This window comes from Mytilus californianus, unplaced genomic scaffold, assembly GCF_021869535.1.
Source record: "Mytilus californianus isolate M0D057914Y unplaced genomic scaffold, xbMytCali1.0.p SCAF_5, whole genome shotgun sequence".
Classification (NCBI taxonomy): Eukaryota; Metazoa; Mollusca; class Bivalvia; order Mytilida; family Mytilidae; genus Mytilus; species Mytilus californianus.
Window position 1 is genome coordinate 33,383,391 of NW_026262701.1, and position 21,804 is coordinate 33,405,194.

Here is a 21,804-nt window from a genome sequence, read left to right on the forward strand (position 1 = left end):
TTTGTCTACTATACGGTTTGAAAATATCATCATGCATCTCTTATTTGTTCTATTCCCTTTTAATTGTTTTTGGAGTTGAATAAAGCAATTGGAATCTATGAAAAAAGAGGAAAGTGAAAATTATGACTGTTATAGGAGGTATAAAATCAGCAACTCGAAAAATGCATTTCAGTGTAACTACTAAGAGATTCTTATGATGTTTTATCCACATTATTTATGGATTATGCAAAATAGTCCATCGATCTCATTCATCCACTAGACTGTTGATAAAAAGTATAGGATGAAGGCATATAAATGGTTCTTGTTAATCCATACAGTTGAATGTTTCCTAAACTACTAGTAATTATTTCTCTGTTATGTTTTCAAACTATATGTTAAGTAATTTTACAATCTCTCAATTTGGACTAAAATAATCCAAGCACAACAATTTAGAGCTTGACAATACTGTATAAATGCAACTCCTCATTCATGGTATATAGATTACCTCTGCGGTCTATTGGCCTGATTGTATTGTTAGTCAACTGTCTAAATGATCTGCACACCACATATTGTTTTATTCATAATTGTCTTTAAAAGGATAAAGAGAAAACGTTAAGACGCATGTACACAGCAGCCTAGATATTATCTTGGTGAACATAACACATCTGAGCACGCACATAGTCTTATAAAAAGATATTCAATAATCAAGATAACTTTTGTTTGTTTCCTGTCCTTAGAATTATTCAGTATCAATAATTTGATATTCCCTGTTTAATAGCACGTTGATAATATAATGATATAGTAACTGTGCACGTATATGCGTCTCTGTTATCTTTAATTTCTGTAAAGTTGAAATTTTAAGGTCATTTTTCTTAATCTTTAAAAATACTGGTTATTCTATAAAATTCTCATGAAAAATTATTTTACTAAATAATACATTTTTTTGTAATTGAATGATTTCTTTATTCTGTACATCACTCATCTCTGTAACCAGTATTGTATTGCCTAATTCTTTTATTTCCACAGATATTCTTTATACTTTTGCATTCCATTACTCTCTATTCTTTATCAAAAATACATGTATTACAACAGTCTGTATACAAGCATAAAGAGTCTAGCCTCCTGGATAAAAACATAATAATGGTACAACCAGTATATAATAAGGAGGTACAGTTGGCTGTGTCTACCCTCCTGGATAAAAACATAATAATGGTACAATCAGTATATAAAAAGAAGGAGGTACTGTTGGCTGTGTCTAGCCTCCTGGATAAAAACATAATAATGGTACAATCAGTATATAATAAGGAGGTACAGTTGGCTGTGTCTAGCCTCCTGGATAAAAACATAATAATGGTACAATCAGTATATAATAAGGAGGTACAGTTGGCTGTGTCTACCCTCCTGGATAAAAACATAATAATGGCACAATCAGTATATAAGAAGGAGGTACTGTTGGCTGTGTCTAGCCTCCTGGATAAAAACATAATAATGGTACAATCAGTATATAAGAAGGAGGTACTGTTGGCTGTGTCTAGCCTCCTGGATAAAAACATAATAATGGTACAATCAGTATATAATAAGGAGGTACAGTTGGCTGTGTCTACCCTCCTGGATAAAAACATAATAATGGTACAATCAGTATATAAGAAGGAGGTACAGTTGGCTGTGTCTAGCCTCCTGGATAAAAACATAATAATGGTACAATCAGTATATAATAAGGAGGTACAGTTGGCTGTGTCTACCCTCCTGGATAAAAACATAATAATGGTACAATCAGTATATAAGAAGGAGGTACTGTTGGCTGTGTCTAGCCTCCTGGATAAAAACATAATAATGGTACAATCAGTATATAATAAGGAGGTACAGTTGGCTGTGTCTAGGCTCCTGGATAAAGCATAATAATGGTACAATATAGTTTGCCTTTTCTGCTGGTGTTGATGGTGTTTTGTAATGCCCTGCATACAATAGTAGTACGGCATTATGTTTTCTGGTCTTTATATCCACCCATTAGTATGTTTGTCCATCCCGTATGAGGTTAAAGTTTTGGTTTAAGGTTGTTTGTGCTCAGTCATCATTTTGAGACTTGGTACATATTGTTCATGGTGAAGTGAACTATTTAATAGTATGTTCCAAAATAGGGTTGTTCATGGAAGTATGTGATCAAAACACCTTGAAACTTGGTATACATGTTCATTAGTTGAACTGTTTAATATATATGCCAAATTATGGTTTTGCCCAAGATTTCACTGCTCACTCAACATGAAAATGCAATGGTGGAAGTGTAGCATGGTGTCCTATGGACATATTCTTGTTATTTATTTGGGGAGGGGTATTGGAAAATAACAAACCAATTTGATCGAAATGTGGAATAGATGTTTAGTTCTATAATGTTCTGAATAATTCCATAACTCATTATTGTTATGGAATTATTCAGAACATTATAGAACTAAACATCTATTCCACATTTCGATCAAATTGGTTTGTTATTTTCCAATACCCCTCCCCAAATCAATAACAAGAATATGTCCATAGGACACCATGCTACACTTCCACCAGTGCATTTTCATGTTGAGTGAGCAGTGAAATCTTGGGCAAAACCATAATTTGGCATATATATTAAACAGTTCACCTAATGAACATGTATACCAAGTTTCAAGGTGTTTTGATCACATACTTCCATGAACAACCCTATTTTGGAACATACTATTAAATAGTTCACTTCACCATGAACATATGTACCAATTCTCAAATTGATGACTGAGCACAAACAACCTTAAACCAAAACTTTAACCTCATACGGGATGGACAAACATACTAATGGGTGGATATAAAGACCAGAAAACATAATGACGTACTACTATTGTATGCAGGGCATTACAAAACACCATCAACATCAGCAGAAAAGGCAAACTATATTGTACCATTATTATGCTTTATCCAAGAGGCTAGACACAGCCAACTGTACCTCCTTATTATATACTGATTGTACCATTATTATGTTTTTATCCAGGAGGCTAGACAGAGCCAACAGTACCTCCTTCTTATATACTGATTGTACCATTATTATGTTTTTATCCAGGAGGGTAGACACAGCCAACTGTACCTCCTTATTATATACTGATTGTACCATTATTATGTTTTTATCCAGGAGGCTAGACACAGCCAACTGTACCTCCTTATTATATACTGATTGTACCATTATTATGTTTTTATCCAGGAGGCTAGACACAGCCAACAGTACCTCCTTATTATATACTGATTGTACCATTATTATGTTTTTATCCAGGAGGGTAGACACAGCCAACTGTACCTCCTTATTATATACTGATTGTACCATTATTATGTTTTTATCCAGGAGGCTAGACACAGCCAACTGTACCTCCTTATTATATACTGATTGTACCATTATTATGTTTTATCCAGGAGGGTACACACAGCCAACATAACCTCCTTTCTATATACTGATTTTACCATTAGTATGCTTTATCCAGGAGGGTAGACACGGCTAACTGTACCTTCTTTTTATATACTGATTGTATCATTATTATGTTTTATCCAGGAGGGTACACACAGCCGACTGAACCTCCTTCTTATATACTGATTGTACCATTATTATGCTTTATCCAGGAGGGTAGACACGGCCAACTGTATCTTCATTTTATACGACTGCATAATTTTTTGTTATTGATATTGGTATCACGTCGTCGTCGTAGTCGTCTGCGTCGTGCGAAGACATTTGGTTTCCGGATAATAACTTTAGTATATGTAAATAGAAATCTATGAAATTTAAACACAAGGTTTATTACCACAAAAGGAAGGTTGGAAAGGATTTTGGGGGTAATGGTCCTAACAGTTTAGGAATAAGGGACCAAAAGGGGCCCAAATCAGCATTTTTCTAGTTTCCAGACAATAACTTGTGGAAAGGTGTATGGATCTCTCTGAAATTAGACCACACGTTTCCATACCACAAAGGGATGGTTAGGATTGGCTTTGGGGGGTTATGGCTCAAACCGTTTAGGAATAAGGGGCAAAAAAGGGGAAAAACAAGGGTTTCCTGGTTAATGGACAATTACTTAAAAGTACAATGTTATGTTTGGATTACCTCCCTTACCCTGCTTTTAAATTATGTATAAAGAAATGTTGTATTGTCTTGAGGTGATTAGCTGTCAATTTATTTTTAGAAGTTACTATTAAAAATGTTGATTAAGGAATATTAATTTTAGCCATCTTATGTATGTCATTTTCTATTTTAAGACTTTTATGATGTATTTAAATGGGTAATTATGGTTGCAAACTCCATTGGAAATTTGAATTGAGATTATGACCATATCTTGAGGGGGAGATTTTTTTTTGAAAAAAGGGGGATGGGGGTGAAAAAAAAAATTGTGGAGGGGGGGGGGGCATTTTTTTCTCATTTCAGATTTCAGAAATTAAAAAGAAAATTTCTTCAATATTATTTTTTTTTACCAAAAAAAGGGGGGGGGGGGGGGGGTTGGAAATAAAAAAAATTTTTGTTGGGGGGGGAGTCAATTTGCAACAGCATAGTGTATTGCACAAAATCAAAAAAAAGGGGGGTAATTTTTTTTTTTTTTTTGGGGGGGGGTCAATTCGCAACAGCATAGTGTATTGCACAAAAACAAAAAATTGAATATATAAATTCAAATCATAAACAATTCTAAGTTCTTTGACTACAGGTATTCTGTGTCAGAAACCTATTATGTGTCAAATATTTAATTACAATCCAAATTCAGACCTGTATCAAGTGGGAATATTGTGTCCATTTTTGACCCAACTGTTCAGGGTTGGACCACTGTGGTCATATCCAGCTGCGCTCTGCATAGCAATTTATTATATACTGATTGTACCATTATTATTTCCAGGTGGGCAGACACAGCCAACAGTACCTCCTTATTATATACTGATTGTACCATTATAATGCTTCATCCAGGAGGGTAGACACAGCCAACTGTACCTTCTTTTTATATACTGATTGTATCATTATTATGTTTTATTCAGGAAGGCAGACACAGCCAACTGAACCTCCTTCTTATATACTGATTATTATATGTTATCCAGGAGGGTAGACACAGCCAACAGTACCTCCTTATTATATACTAATTGTACCATTATAATGCTTCATCCAGGAGGGTAGACACAGCCAACTGTACCTTCATTTTATATACTGATTGTATCATTATTATGTTTTATTCAGGAGGGCAGACACAGCCAACTGTACCTCCTTATTATATACTGATTGTACCATTATTATGTTTTATCCAGGAGGGTACACACAGCCAACTGAACCTCCTTCTTATATACTGATTATTATATGTTATCCAGGAGGGTAGACACAGCCAACTGTACCTTCTTCTTATATACTGATTGTACCATTATAATGCTTTATCCAGGAGGGTAGACACGGCCAACTGTACCTCCTTATTATATACTGGTTGTACCATTATTATGTTTTTATCCAGGAGGCTAGACACAGCCAACTGTACCTCCTTCTTATATACTGATTGTACCATTATTATGCTTTATCCAGGAGGGTAGACACGGCCAACTGTACCTCCTTATTATATACTGGTTGTACCATTATTATGTTTTTATCCAGGAGGCTAGACACAGCCAACAGTACCTCCTTCTTATATACTGATTGTACAATTATTATGCTTTATCCAGGAGGGTAGATACAGCCAACAGTACCTCCTTATTATATACTGGTTGTACCATTATTATGATTAATCCAGGAGGGTAGACACAGCCAACTGAACCTCCTTCTTATATACTGATTGTACCATTATTATGATTAATCCAAGAGGGTAGACATGGCCAACTGTACTTCTTTCTTATATACTGATTATTATGCTTTATCCAGGAGGACATACACAGCCAACTGTACCTCTTTCTTACTGTACCACCTTCTTATATACAGTAATTATTGCGTGCATTTATTATTGCGATATTTGAAAATTTGAAGCAATGTGAGGTTAACTATTGCGATTTAAGGAAAATCTGCATACAGATATATGTATCAAATTCAGAATGCAAGTTCTTTTTATTGCAATACTCATCCAGTCGAATTATTTGCATTAATAAAAACCTCGCAATAATTTCTGAATTTACAGTATACTGATTCCAGAAATGATTCTGGTATTTCAGTGTTAGATGGCCAACTCACATATTAATCTTGTATCAATTTTTAAAATTTACAATACTAAAGAATAATGTTTAATGACATCCAATGATTTGTGTTAATATGCAGAGAGTCACCTTTTTAACCTTATTACAAATTTATCATGCCGTCAACACTGGAAACAGCATGCCTCAGTTTGGCTTCTGCTACAAAAATGACAATGGGGATTGGCATATGCATTCAATCTATCAATTCAACTTTTTGTATCATGTTGGCAAAGAAGAAATATGGTGTAATAATCCTAACACAACATCCCTACACCCTCAAGACAAAACATGAGTCAAAGAAACAGCTCTTTTATTGCTGTTCTTCATTTCAAAGTCAAAATGAGGTTCTCAACTCAGAGCAAATGATTGTACCTCATTTTAAGTTCATGGCAGGCTTTTTTTTTGGCAGCCCTGACATAGTCGTCTGTTTTCTTTAGTTTTAAACATGAAATATAAAGTGATAAATGTTTTACATATATATTAACTTAAATTGAATAACAGCTGATCTCATCCATAAGATGGTTAAGGAAGCTGTCTGACCTTGACCCTAGATATCAAATGACATTATCATTACCAGTAAACAAAGAAATACAGACTTTCAACTAGTAAACAAATAAGTATAGACTTTTGCGTGGTAAACAAAGAAATACAGGCTTTACAATTTTATTAAAAAGAGACAGATATAAATAACAAATCTTATAACAATATAATAACAAAATACTGCATTCAAATATACTAAAATGCATTATTGACTTTTAAGCAAAACAAAAACTAGCTAATATTTTGTTGTTAAGTTTAATACCTTTTGTCATGTGCTTTGAAAACAAGAAATTTATTACAACAGCAGGTGATATTTGATCATGATTTTCTTTAACCAAGACAATTTCTTTGATTGTTTTATATAAATATAAGGCAGTGTTATCTCCCTTTATTTGAATGAATCTTCATTAAAAAAAATTATATTCTACTTAAAGATTGGTTATTTAAAAAAAATCTTCTCGTAGTACATTGTACTCTTATTATACTTTTATTCCCTTTTAGTTTTATTAGACCCTTTTAAAAGCATTTTGGGTAGTATCATTGCATGTGAAGATCAAGTTTTACATTATATTTTTATGATATCTATGATGAAAAACTGGTATTCTGTTTATTTTTCATGTAGTAAAACTTGATACATTCAAGTTATCTTTTAGAGCTGCAAAAGCTATAATAAGAGTTGTCCAAAGATTATAAGCTGAGCAAAATAGTCTGAAAATACACTTATGATCATTAAGGTATCATGATTATCGTTACAGCTACAAATTACTCTCCATACTTCATCAAATCAGACAATAAATTATTTTTTTCAGTGATCCTCATTTAAATTTTTTACCCTATGCTTAAAATAACAGTAAGCATGTATACTTGGGAATGTTATTTGTTCTTTAAGAAGTTAAGATATTAAGCAAAATATTATTTACATCACTGAACCTCAAAATTAAACATACAAAGGTCAGAAATGATATATTTTTATCCACAAAAAAATGATATATAATATATATTCCAATCATCTTTTTTATTCCTCTTTTAGTTTGTTTCCATCGTCCTGATAAAAATGCTGATATGGTTTATTTTTCGTTCAAGTAACTGATTGACTGTGGTAATGAATTTCTTCTAATTTTTCTCATTCATTTCATATAAAAATTCTAGAAACATCAATTTCCTGCATTTGATCAAAGTAAAATTTTCTTCTAAATGGCTTTAAAATTCTAATGGTATCTCAAAAAGCAATCAAACATACCAATATTTATATATCAATAAGATACTATTCAGCACTACTACAAAGGATTTCATTTATGAAAATGTTATGATTAATCTCTGAAGCAAACATCCTAAAACAGTTTTAAAAAATCATAAAATATACCAGGTGTTCAAGTAAAGCATGTTTTTCATGGCAAAAAAATATCCATGCCCATTTTTAGCAAATCCATCCTGCCCCTTATTCTTCTCCCAATTGATAATGCCTTTTTCTGGTAAATTTTGTTCAAAATTGCTGGCTTGGTTTGTATTTCTCATGTTAAAAGCCAATTTTAAGCCTATTATATCTTATAGTAAATATTGTGTATATAATAAATGCTCTTGTAGTCCAAAATGCCTTTCCGCATACCTTATTTAGAGGTGTTTTCAACTTAAAGGCTAAAATACCATTTCAACTGTCAAACCACCTTTTGAAACTGTGGAGAACATTGCCTTTATGTGAAAATAACATGTAAATTTCATATGAGATTGTTCACTTTATAAATCAAAACCATATTTTTATATATATTTGGAAAATAAGTCCAGTCTAAAAAAAAAATTCAAATTGGAACCTTCCAAGATCCCCACTGCTGTATGATAGACAAAAATTAATACACAATTTCTGTTAAAACAAATGTTCTTCAAAGAATGTTAAAGCACATCAGCTCCCATTGTACATACATCATTTGGCATGATTGCATAATATCTTGAAAAGGTAAAATCACAAGAATTGAATGCAGAAATGTTCATACAAAAATCATATATAACTTCAATTCTTATGAATTTCACAAGAGTGAAAATTGTCAAAGTTTAAACTAGATTTTTCAGGTAATTGTTTAAAAAAAACTAGCAATGTTATGCCATTATCAAAAGGCCATTTTCTTTTTCTACAGGATTGATTGCACCTAATATATGTAACGGCAATCTTTGATCTATGATGATATTTCCCAGGAATTGTCATTTGACCAACACAAATCTGATATCGCTTTTCCTAAATATTTCTTTCATATACCCTGTTTATGTTGTCTGACCGGCATCCACCTTATAGCAATTTTCTCAAATTGTCCATTTAAGTTATTAAGTACATGTTGTCAGACATCCACCATATATTCCTTTACCAAAATTTGTTTTTTTTTTATGCTGAAGTAACTTTCTGTTAAATGATATCTTATTAATCTAAAGTGAAAATCTTTCAATAAAGCAACCCACAGTGACTCGTCATTGGACATTAATTCCATCTTGTAAAACATATAATATTAGAGCTATGTAAATTGTTGATTAGCTTAGAAAATTAGAAACAATGAAAACTGATAATTAAGTTCACAGTGATATGTAAATAAAATTTCTAATTATTCTAAAATACAATGATAACTAATGATTTTCATTATTCTTTGGTTTAATAATCATATTTGATCAAATCATTCAATAATCCTCACCTTCCTAAAAAACCCAATAAATTTACAAAAAGTATAAATAGTGTTGAATTCACATTTTGTGGAGTTAAATTGTGCAATCTACCCTATAACACTGCATTGTGAGCATATGTATAAGTTAATCAATACAAAAAACTATCATTGAAATTAATGCTGTTAATTCAGAAATAATTGCAATGGTTTTTTTTCATGCAAAAAATGTGACAGTATCATTCCTTATTTCAAAAGCGATTTTCTTCATAATTTTTTTGCAATCACTTTAATTAGATTACACGTTTTTGCTAGTGGTCAAGGATTTGCAATAATTAAAGAACCTTTGTGAGCATGCTCACATACCCCACACCCCAACATTGTCACTGGGCAAACAAAATCTCACCAGATCTCTAAGTTCAGAGACTCTAAACTCCTACAAAAGTCAACTGATGAAAATTTCTTGTGGATATCCACATCAACATATTATTTCCTTATTAACTACAAACTTTCATGAAATTCTGTTGTGTTGTTTCAGAGGAGTTGAACTCACAAAGAGCTGCAGTAGTATATCATGGCCAAATTTCTAAATTTAAAGGGGCATAACTCCTAGAAGAAAAAGTGAATCCTAATTTCCTGTCAATATGCACATCTTCATAGTATGTCCTTATCAAGGATCCGGAAATTTTTCCAGACAATTTCGGTCATTTTGAGATGTTTGAAAAGTTGGTGCCCCTTTTCAAATTGTCGATATCAACTTGACTATATTCATAGGATCAACGAACATGACGAACTTGTATTGCTGTTTTATCGCATTTACTAAGTAAATGTCTTACCATTACCATGAAGGACAGTTTAGGGAAGGCAACAGTCTAAAATTGAAATGATTTTAATGACTCAAAATGGTTAATTTCTCAGACATTGCTTACGTTTCTTTCGATTTGACAAAAGTTAAAACCGGAAGTTTGCGATATTTTAAAGTAAGAATAATTCCGGATTTATTTCCGGGATTTGTTTTGTTTATCAAATTGACAGGAAATCACCGGCTTTTTTATTTTATTACCTTTAAAAGTGTTTGAATATAACAGATAATAGTTGCACTCGTTTAATTTAGCATGAAATCAATTTGCATTTTACGATTAAATATTAAATTTGCTGAAGACAATTTCACGCATGCGTATTACATGATAAATAAAGCACATGTGTTACTCATGAAAAAATACTTTTTTCTACGTAAATTTAGATTTAATTTTTAAATCAGAATTGATGACTGTCTTTGATGAAAAGTAAATAAATAATGAATACAGTTGTCAGGGAATTTTAATGTTTTAAAGATATTATTCTGAGCTTGTGATCACTGTCAGGTGTGAATTAAAACCACAGGTAAAAAGTGATTAGCGATCATTAGCCAATGTTTCCCGGAAGCATTGATATAGATATTAGGAGGGCCCTCAGGATTATCAAACTACTGTAGTGGCAGTTTTATTAAAGGAAAGGGATTATAAACAAAAACAAGTGATCACAAGTGCAAAATTGCGATTAAGAAATCTGATTTCAAACATTGAGTCAATGAAATGACCGAAATTACTTCTGTAAAAAAATAAAATTTGTCCTAAATCCCAATTACTTGTTTAGGACAAATAGTTTCATCTTAGGACATGACTGGCAAATATGACCGTTTTCGGTCAAAGTTTCATGAAACTCTGTTATGTTGTTTCAGAGGAGTTGCGATGACAAACTGTTGTGGTAGTATATTGAGGCAAAAATTCTAAGTTCAAAGGGGAATATTTCCTAGAAAAAAAATTGAATCATAATTTCCTGTCGATTAGCACATCTACATAGCAAGTCCTTATTATCTACGCAAATTTGCATAGTATGTCCTTGTTATTTACAAAGTTTCATGAAATTCTGTTGTGTGGTTATAGAGGAGTTGCAATGACAAGAACAGGACTGACAGACAGACGGACGGGTCAAAAACATTATACCCTACACAACTTCCATGCGTCAGGTATAATAAATGCATTCATTAATTTTTTGAATTAAAAGTACTAAAGTGCCAATGCTTTAAAGATTAAGACAAATTTCTATACGCACTTTGAAAATTACCTTAATGTTGCAATTGATCAATTTTATCTAAATTTCATGAGGAGCTGTTTAAAAAAAATATCTGATGATGCTAAAATCAAAATTGCTGATGTGTAGGTAAAGTATAGGAGGCTAAGTCAACTGAAGCAAGCTCTTTCATCTGAGCAATATTTCAGCCATTTTCTAATAGCCATAAGTTAAATAAATTATCTGACTTGTTGCAAGAAAATTAGTTAAAACTTGTTGTTTCCTTTCTATTTCAAGTACGAAAAAAATATCCCAAAAATTAAAGACAGCTTTAAGTTCCTAGTAACATACAAATACTTATAATCATTACTCATTAAGAAAACAACCACTTTAAAACAAATAGCAATGCTTTAAAACCTCATGATTGTTTATAGAATTGAAGTGACCTTTTGCCACAAGAAATACATTTGATTCAGATATACAATTTACAGAGATATAAATATTAATGAAATTTTGTACAAAACACTCAATAATATGTATATAATTTAAACATGATTGTGATAAAACTGGAATTATAGTTACATCTATACAAGATTCATGGTCGTATTCAATATCTTTATCACAGCTACTTTATTGTAATAACATTTCAACCTTAAAAAAGATTACTATTTATCCAGAAATTAAAAAAAATTCATGTGTTAGCACTTGAACGTGTATGTAAGTTTTTCATGCCTATTTATAGAACAGTTAACAACAGCACTTAGGTTACTATTAGTACTTCATCAGAAAGGTCAAAATTTTTAAACAATGTACTTGGTAACAATTCCAAATTCAGTGAAGCATAAATGAAGGATTCAGGCTTTATCCTACTACATGAAACTGGTATGCACAAATGCTCAAGCAAGAAATATATACAAAAAATAACAATGTTCTGTCTATCTTATGCAGATTACCCCAGATAACTTAATATTAGGTGTCAATAATATAAATGTTGTAGGAAATTAGACACTATGTTTGAATTCCTCCGTCTTTTGAAGAACAGAAGATTAAAAACCCTGTTCATAAAGGGAGCACATAAAATGGGAAAGAAGTAGAAATCATCATTCAGTCAACATTTTGATAGAAAATTTTGAATTCAAACTTCATTTATTCTCTTTACAAAACTTCTAAAAAAATTATTACTGTTTATTATTATTCGTGGGATACCAATTATCGTGGATTTCGCGGGTACAGGTCAACCAGGAATTTGAATGGTCAAGGATAAAAAATTTCTATAGGCTTGTTTGCAGACTTTTGTAAAACCAAAAAATCAAATATCCACAAAAAAACAATTTTTCTTGAATCCATGATAATTTGTACCCATGAAAAAATAAATGAATCCACAGCATTCTAATATTACAAATTTCTTTCAACTGATTTAAATGCTACACTAGACACAAGATCTAAATATTTATTTATTTTACTGATTGTATAATTTGTTGTCAATACTGTAAATTAGTCAGGCAAAAAAAAAAGCACCTGTTAAAAATTTATTTTGGAAATTATAATTTGTTTTAATAACCATAAAGACATTAATTTATGAAAAAAAGTAAATTCAAATATGCATTACAATATCAAGATAAAAAAAAATCACAGTCTTTTGCTTCAATGCAAGACTTTAAAACTATACACTATAGTTTGACCAGTACATTTTATTGTTGATATTTTTCAAAATATAATAAATGATTTTAAATATCTTCCCAACAACCAAAAATTGAAAACTTGATTTAAGACAAACACTATACAAAAATGAAATTCTAATATAGAAAATAAGATAAGCACACGATGTTAACATTCATAACTTTCAATCAATTACTTATAAATGTATTCAAATTTTCATATTCAAACACGGTATAATAAATCCATGATTTAATTCATTACCACTTGGGATTGTGGGTAATTTCATTTTTTGTACACCAAGGTAAAAATAGTCATTGAGGTTACACTTTTTTGTTGAATAACCAACGTTTCAAACATTGTTAACCATTGACAATGCTTTGGTGTATGCTTTTTAAAGTATTACCCAGATTTGAAACAGTGAATTACAGACTTATCTCCCCTTACATGGTTTTCATCAATACTTTCTATAGAATTGAGATTTTATAATCAAAATTTCTCCTATGCAGCTGATTTGTAATTTAATTACATTAGTTTAATCATTTATAACAGTGGAGGACTAGAGTAGGTAAAAGCACACTACTGATTAACTGATGTTATTCTCAATGTTTCCACAAAATCCAAAAGCCATTTTTTGCAAATCCATAAATATTCTTGTTCAAATTTTAGGGATAGCAAATGTTAAGGAAAAATAAATAACATCTATTTTTAATCCTTTACAACATTTGCTCTAGCCATCTTCACTAACCAAAGGGCAAGTGTTTATTTCTTCAACAGACCTATCATCTTTCCCCATTCGTGTGGAATTTCCTCTAAAAGAGGTGTTGATCATACACTTCACACTTGAAGTATATAAACTAAAAAAAACAACATTGAAAGTACTTAAAAATACATTTAAGCACATATATACTCATTCGTTACCATAGAATATTAGATTAAAAACAATTATGACATGAATACATTTAAGCATATATATACTCATTCATTACCATAGAATATTAGATTAAAAAACTTATGACATGAATAAGAGATGCATTTGGAGATTTTAAAGAGTTGGCAGGCATGCAAGTTTAATGACTTATGATTGATAGGAAAGTGACGTTAAATCATTCAAAGGTAACATACAATGTTTATGGCCATTACAATTCTATAGTGTATAGTTTTAAAACCATGTGCTCAAGGCTAACTCAACAAATATTTAAAGCTATAGCTGCACTGTACATAATAACAGTTATGTGTCCTTGACTGTTGATGGGTCTTCGGCACTATCTGATACTGTCCTTGATCTGCTGCTTTCTGAAAGCACTCTTTCATGTATCTGTGTTCTACACATTGGGCAGGTTTCCAATTGTAATGAACATTTGAAGCAAAATCCTCTACAAAACACAAACAAAAACAGTTTAACAGCATAACCATTCAAATGAAAGCCATTTTTCATGAAAATAGTCAATTTTATTCAAATTGGGGCAAGAGTGAGCTTTTTTCCAATATTGATGTATTTTTGTTAAACGGGCATTAGCTACAAGATATACAAAAAAATAAAATATATTTTTTTTTATTCAATCATTAATGAAAGTGATAAAATGAAATAGTAATTTGCTTTAAGCAACCAATTTTGTTCAATTTTGTCAAAATAAGATAAGGAACATCACTGATGAATTATTCACTTGCAAGTGAATAATTTGACCTCTTTGAATCCGTATTCATGTGACCTTTAATTTAACCCCTTAGCTGGAGATGGGTTATGCATGTATTCAGCTATTAAAAGGAAAAGAATGTCAACATAGAAAGTGAAACCAGGATGAATCATTTGGTTGACTGGATCGATCCACAAAAAATCATTCTAACACAGGTAAAAACGATGATAAACATACTTTTTAACCTACAATATGAAATCAAACAGACTTAGAAAAATTCAATTGCACGTGGTCGCTATTAGTTTATGTTTATATTTATGTTTATAACAGGTTATATGACCATCGGCAGTCTTCAGAGGTCATCTTAATGGTTAATCAGATGACTTTTAGACAAAAATACACACGAAATGTTGATACATATTATCGAGTCCATGCATTGTTAATTGTTTATTTTAGAATTTTTGTAATTCTTATATATGTTTTAGTATGTTATAAATCAAATATGAGAATTTGAGTCAAATCGGAGAAGATGAATTTGACAGCTAATGCCCCTTTAAATTCAAACAGCTATATCCAGGAAATTAAAATATTCATTTCAAATTATGTCAAAGCAATTTTGATTTTAAGACTAACAATTTAAAAAAAACCTCTGGCAATTTAAAAATGTATTAAGAAACAAACATTCCATCTCCCTCAGGCAAGGGTGACCTTAAAAGGATTTAGCTATGCTTTTTAGGTGTCTTTTGGTCTGACATATAACTTTTCAAGTATTTAAGTATGTAGCCAATTTTGGAGCCATTTTTTTCACCATTTTCTAGTTGTAATTATATAAGGGAAGAACCAAGTTTTACATATTCATGTTATTTTTCTACTCGTGAAAGTCACGGAAAATTTATTGCTCACGAAAATTAGTTGGTTTTACAGTAAATATATAGCTTCTAAAGAGCTAAAATTGAAAAATCTGCTTTCTTAAATTCTAACCTGCAATTATAGACAGATAATCTCTATCATTTAAAAGAATGATTGCTAGACACTGTAATTCAAGGGACATAACTGTAATCAAATTCTATACAAAACACTGTCAAAATACATTGCAAACGGTTCTGTTATGATTCAGAAGTTATTGTTATATCTATATTTATGAGTGAAATGTAGAAAAATAAAACTATATCAATCTTACTGTTTACATTATAACCAAAAATTCCCAACAAACTAGAGGTTTACCTGGGCCAGTTCAAGTCTCAGTAATTACTTATTTGAAGGCTAAACATTGTTATTAGCCATTTAGGAATTCAGTGTGGATTATTGATCTAGGGTGTTTAAATTGTTGACACAGAGATATGCCATGCCTAAATGTAATTTTGATAGTATGATGCAAATGTTGAAATTAAAATGGCTATACTTTAACACCTAAAATTGGTAAAACTATGCAAAACATTCAGTCAATGAACCATGGCTGTAGGAGCAAGGCAAAATAACCTCCATTGAAATGAGAAATGCCAATGCTAATACAACTACATACCAAATACCATTGATTTATAATAAGTGGTTTTCTTTAAACTGACCTTAACACAAACTTTAACATGTTAACTATGCAAAAGTTTCAAAGTCAATAAACCATGATGAGGGGACGGAGCTATATAATATGAAATGGAAATGAGACGTACATATGCTTAAATAACTGCAAATCATCGACCTACCACTATTGTTTTCCCTTCAACTGACCTACTCACAAACAAATACATTGTTAACATTGACAACACCCTTGCTGGAAACAGCAAGCCTAACTCTTGCTTTTTTTACTTTGTAGAGGCAAAACAATATGATGAATGCATTCACAACTTAGGTAGATTGGGGTGACTATAGTAATGGAGACCTTGTCAATTGTTTGACAGAGTCACAAAATGAGAATTCAGTCAGAAACACACTGAAGATTATTCCAGTCAGATGAGTTAAATGCAATGATTTCTGAATTTACTTGATGCGTCATAAAGCAATCACCAATCAATCAATCTGAATTTACTGATTGATTCATTGATTGTTGCTTGCTTAACTTCCAGGAGCAAGTATTTCATGCATATTCAGGACGACTGAAATTTACAGCTATTGGGCTGAAAAATGATGGTACATACCCATGTTCACAGGGAACCAACTTGTGTGAAGCTTTTTCGGCAAAGCAGATTGTACAAGAATCTTCATTAACTTGAAAGTTTTTTATCAAGTTCAATCGCATGTGTCTGAAAAGAGAAAGAATAGTAGAGATGATTATAAATGTATTTAGATAATGATAACAAACATGTAAAAAATCAAAGTATTCAATGTGTTAGTTTGTTTTTAGTCGACAGAACTCATTCACTTATTACTACAATCTTTTGTGCTTTTTCAAATACTTGTAACACAATGTACCTCTGCTTTTTTTGTTGGACAACAGATGATAGTTTTCACACCAAATGTGTTTACTTTCTCATACGTTATTTTTGAATGCATATTTCTTATAATGACAATTATCAAAGAATTCTACTCATATGGTTGTTGAAGACCTGGTAAGTTTTTCTGTTAATAAAACTGGAAAAGATAAGTACATGTGTAGTTGGGTAGATACACATAAGACATCAGATAAATAAATTCTAGCTATATGTTTGCAAAGCAAAGCAATCATATTTGGTTTGTAGCTTTTTAAATTTTTTTTATTGAAACACTAAATATTACATGAAATTGTTTTATTTTTTTCAATGGGGGGCATACTCAAAATTAGTGTGTTTTAATTCAAGGTGAAAATTATTCTGAAGTGACAGTCTATATGGCTAGAACAATAATGTTATGCCCTACTCTGTCTTATGTGGAGGAATAAAACCAATCATTCATAGCCCCATTGCTTTCTATGTTAAATTCTGCAATTTCAAGCATTAATGGCTACTTTGTCTTAAGTACAAATTTAGTGGCAGTTATTTCATGTCAAAACTATACCTTATCCTGACTTGTGCTGAAAAATTTAACATACCTTTAATTGCATAGTAGAGCGCACTGGTTCCCAGAAGTTTGATAGTACAAAAACAGGTATTTCCAATCTGAACAACAGGGCAAATGTGCCCTCCTATTATAATATCATATATATTTTTTATTATTCGAAATAAACTTTCAATAAGGGTCCTACAGTGATCCCAAGTTCTTAAGCCTTCATTTGATATCAAATTACCCAAATATTTTACTTATTGACAAAGTTACAGCTATTCGTAGGAACTATTTTGTTTAAAATATGTACTTCTTTCTTGTATGTTCTTTCTGACCAGGCCCAAATTAGTGGTTCTATACCTTGAGGTGATAAAGTATTCCCTTCAAGGTCATGCTCTTAGTTTTCAACCTTGAAAAGTCATTGCTTGGGATCTACATTTCTCAATATTATGTATACTGTTTTGATAATCTTGTGCTAAACATGTTCAAAAACTGAAAATTTAAAAAATGTCCATGTTAGTCTTCGACAATACTGCACCTTGGTAAAATTTTCTTTTCTTCATCTGTCATGGTTCCATAATCATTAAATGTTTTGAATAATGTTCCTTTAGGAGGATACTTAAATGGCTTGGCACCAAAGTTAAATTCACACTGTTGGTAAGACATAAAACTGGCAGCAGCAAAATATCCACCACTGAAATAAACAATCATAATGTAATATATAAAGCAATTTTGTAAGTTACACATAAAAATTAAAACTGAGGCACATGGAACAATGAAATGCTCATCTCATATCTTGGTTATCATTTACTAAGTATAAAATATGGCTGGTTAGTTTAGTTTGTGTAAACTTGTGCAGTTTTTAACACTGATAGTTAAATTTCATTAATATAATATTTTTTTCAAAATAAATTTACAAAAAAATGTATTTATTATTGTGGAAATTAACAAACTAATTAGCACCTAAACACTCTGCATGCTCTCCATACTGACCAACTCTGTCAAGTCTTTTTTTTTAATTGGTTCAGCAGAACTCAAAAGAATATTTTTAAAAGATTCTTATGTAAAACTCAGTCCATATAAGATGGCTGACTGACATCAAAGTAACAAGATTCTGTACTTTTAAATGTATCAACTTATAAAAGATATCCAAGATCTGGTTTTCCTTCCAAAGCACCTGAGATCACACTGGTTTTTGGTGTGGTTTGTGTTGTGTTGCACAAACTTTACTTGTTTATGTAGTGTTATGTAGACTGTTGTTTAACTTATTGTTGTTTTTTTGGGTTTTTTTTTTTGCCATGATTTTGTCAGTCTCTCTTTTGACCTATGAATTTTAATTCACCCTTTGGTAATTTTAGCCTCTTTTTCAAATTTAACTCAGCTTAAATTTTCAATATTGCTCAGAATAAACCTCCCTTTCCCTAGTCAAAAAGTCAACCATACCTTGAATACTGGAAAAGGTCATCATAACTCGGTAAACATTCACCATTTAAGGAAAATGTCAGGTATTTCTCATCAATATTTAATAAAAGTCCTAACGTGTCTCCTGAAAAAAAAATATAAACAATATAACACAACACCAAGACCAAATTTATGCTTTTTTTAAGATTCTGGTCAATCCAATCACTGTCCTTAGTGGCCTTCCTCTGGATATTGCTATATAAATGAAAGCTTACACAACTAGTTGTGTCCATAGGCAACGTGTCCCATTTGCACAATAATGTTCATCAAATGTCCAAAGTCTTATAGCTGTAGGTAGGTAAGAAATGTGTCAACTGATATAAAATTTATATGTAATCTGTAACTTTCCCTTATAACACTAATTACTAAATATCATCTGAATATCTGTAAGTGTGGGATTTGATGATGAACAATATAATGTGGCATTTTCAGGATATTTAAAATCCAAGGGCAATAACTGTCTCAAAAGTAAGTCAACCAAAACAAAACTCATTGATTATTATTGTAAATACTGATTGCAAAATATATACTAGTAACAAGTTAACATTATGTATATTTACTAGTCAAAAGTTGTTATGTAAGGACAATAAAATTCATCCAATGCTTTTGGTCATCAAAGAATTTGTTATAGTCTTGTACTGGTGATAATTATTCGCTGTATACAGTTTCTAACTATCTATTTCAGTATATTAGGCAAAACACAAAGATTTGTAACACAGTAAAACTTCTACTAGGATTCATCTGATAATTCTGATGGTACATAATGAAATAGAAAGTAGGTCTTGACATCCTGAGCATTTTCTCTATCTATTATGGTTTAAAGATATTAAACAATTAATGCATCTTACCATTATGTTCTATTTTAAGCCTTGGCAGCCATTGTTGGTTGATTGCAGGAATATCAACACAAACTTTATACTATAAACTCTAAGGATCCTTCAGTTTACGTTTGATTGAAATTGGTCCAGTGATTTCCGAGGAAAATAATAAAATTAAAGATGATGTTCCCATTGGACACAGATACCCCTGCTTGTAAATATGCAAGAGTCAATGTACTAATTCAAACCTATTGACGCTTTGTTTTCTTTGAAACTTAATGAAATTTTTTTCAATATTTTGACATTAGAGATTTCTCTGGAGTTTGAGTGCTCTCAATGTTCAATAACAATGTTGGTAATGAACATTGTGCATAAGTTTCATAACATGTGGTTAAGGCAAATTAAAGTTTAAGTGCAGAAACGGCAAATTCACCAATTTTTCCATTGCTTAAGGAACATAACTCAAGAATGGTGAAAGTGACACCACACAAATTCGAACTTGATCTGTGTTTTGTGGTAATAAGCATTTGCATAAGTTTCATGATATTTAGTTTAGGCAAACTAAAGTTAGAAAATGTAAACCAATTTCGGGACATACGGATGGACATGGGTAAATCTTAAAGCCCCCTTCAACCTACAGGTAGGGTCATAAAAAAAGATTTATTATTATTATTATTATACAGTATTTTTAACAGCGCATTATATAATATCAAAAAATTACCCTAAGCGCTTTACAACATATTCACACACATATATAAGCATTAACAATAAAATATGAAAGCCCATGTTATGAGATCCTAAAACAAACATATTTAAAATAAATGGCATATAAAACTATACTATTAAATTTACTGATCAACAATAAAATTTATATAAATGGGCATGGAAAAATAAAGGAGACATTGAACCCGTACAAATAAAAATAAATTAAAAATATTTGCTTATATGGATGGACAGAGACAAACAGACGTCAAATGATGGCAATATCTCACGTGTTTCATTAGTTATAGTGCAAGGTGAGATATAAAGGGGTTCTTGAGACAAACAGATGTTCATTTTTCTCTTGTTTTTTTTCTTTTTATTTCACTTAAGACTGAGGACATAATTTATTTCCAACCGTTTTACAATTTTCAACAAAAAATAGTTATTTTCTATTTAAATGACCTTTTAAAGCATCAACCTTTTCATGTTTGCTGACAATGTATTACAGTAGATGCCAGTTAAAATTTACGATTGGAGGTGATTTAGATCTTGACTTTTTTAATAACCACTTGTCTATTGTTGAATTTTAATAATGAGACTAAAATTGTATGTTGACCTCTAGATGTCATTTGGATTTTTGTGTTGTTGGATTTCTGGGTTGTTGGATTGTTCACTCATTGAGTCATATTACCCACATCTCAACATAACTCACAACAAACTGTGATATTTTTAAATTACGCTGTAATTCAATTCACTCATTAACCTAAAAGATATGAATAGATAAATATCCCTGATCTGTGCAGGCAGGGCTAAGTATGCAGTGTGGAAATAAAAATAAAGAAGTCATACGTTACATTCTATTACCAAAATTAAAACCATTTGAAGGCTGACGTCTTCTATACATCCAAAGAGAAAAGTTCAGTTCTGAGATTAATTTGCAGATCTTATCACTTATCCAAATTTAAATGTCCTCCCTGAAGATTGACATTGGAGCTAAATGAAAAGTTTAAAACGACAAAGAAATATTTTTACAATCCATACATATCATTTTCTACATAAGGGTTATATTCTCAACTAGGGATATTTTGATGTCTATACTTTACCTTCAACTTATAAGCATTACAAATTAAGTCATTATCTCAATATTTAAACAGTTAATTTTATTTTGAGAGGGGTACATTTCAA

At 31.1% G+C, this 21,804-nt stretch overlaps 1 protein-coding gene across 1 annotated transcript in view; it reads right to left on the minus strand.

Annotated features, from left to right (window-relative positions):
- Nucleotides 1-11,032: 11,032 nt before the first annotated feature.
- Nucleotides 11,033-21,804, minus strand: part of LOC127701957 (RING finger and SPRY domain-containing protein 1-like) — a 58,355-nt gene continuing 47,583 nt past the window's right edge. Inside the window, exons 12-15 of the mRNA XM_052205932.1 lie at nucleotides 19,082-19,184; nucleotides 18,177-18,332; nucleotides 16,819-16,923; nucleotides 11,033-14,425 (exon numbers count right to left, since the gene is read on the minus strand). Of these exons, the coding sequence (XP_052061892.1) occupies nucleotides 14,281-14,425; nucleotides 16,819-16,923; nucleotides 18,177-18,332; nucleotides 19,082-19,184 (509 nt within the window). The 3' untranslated portion in view covers nucleotides 11,033-14,280. The remainder of the gene's footprint in view (nucleotides 14,426-16,818; nucleotides 16,924-18,176; nucleotides 18,333-19,081; nucleotides 19,185-21,804) is intronic.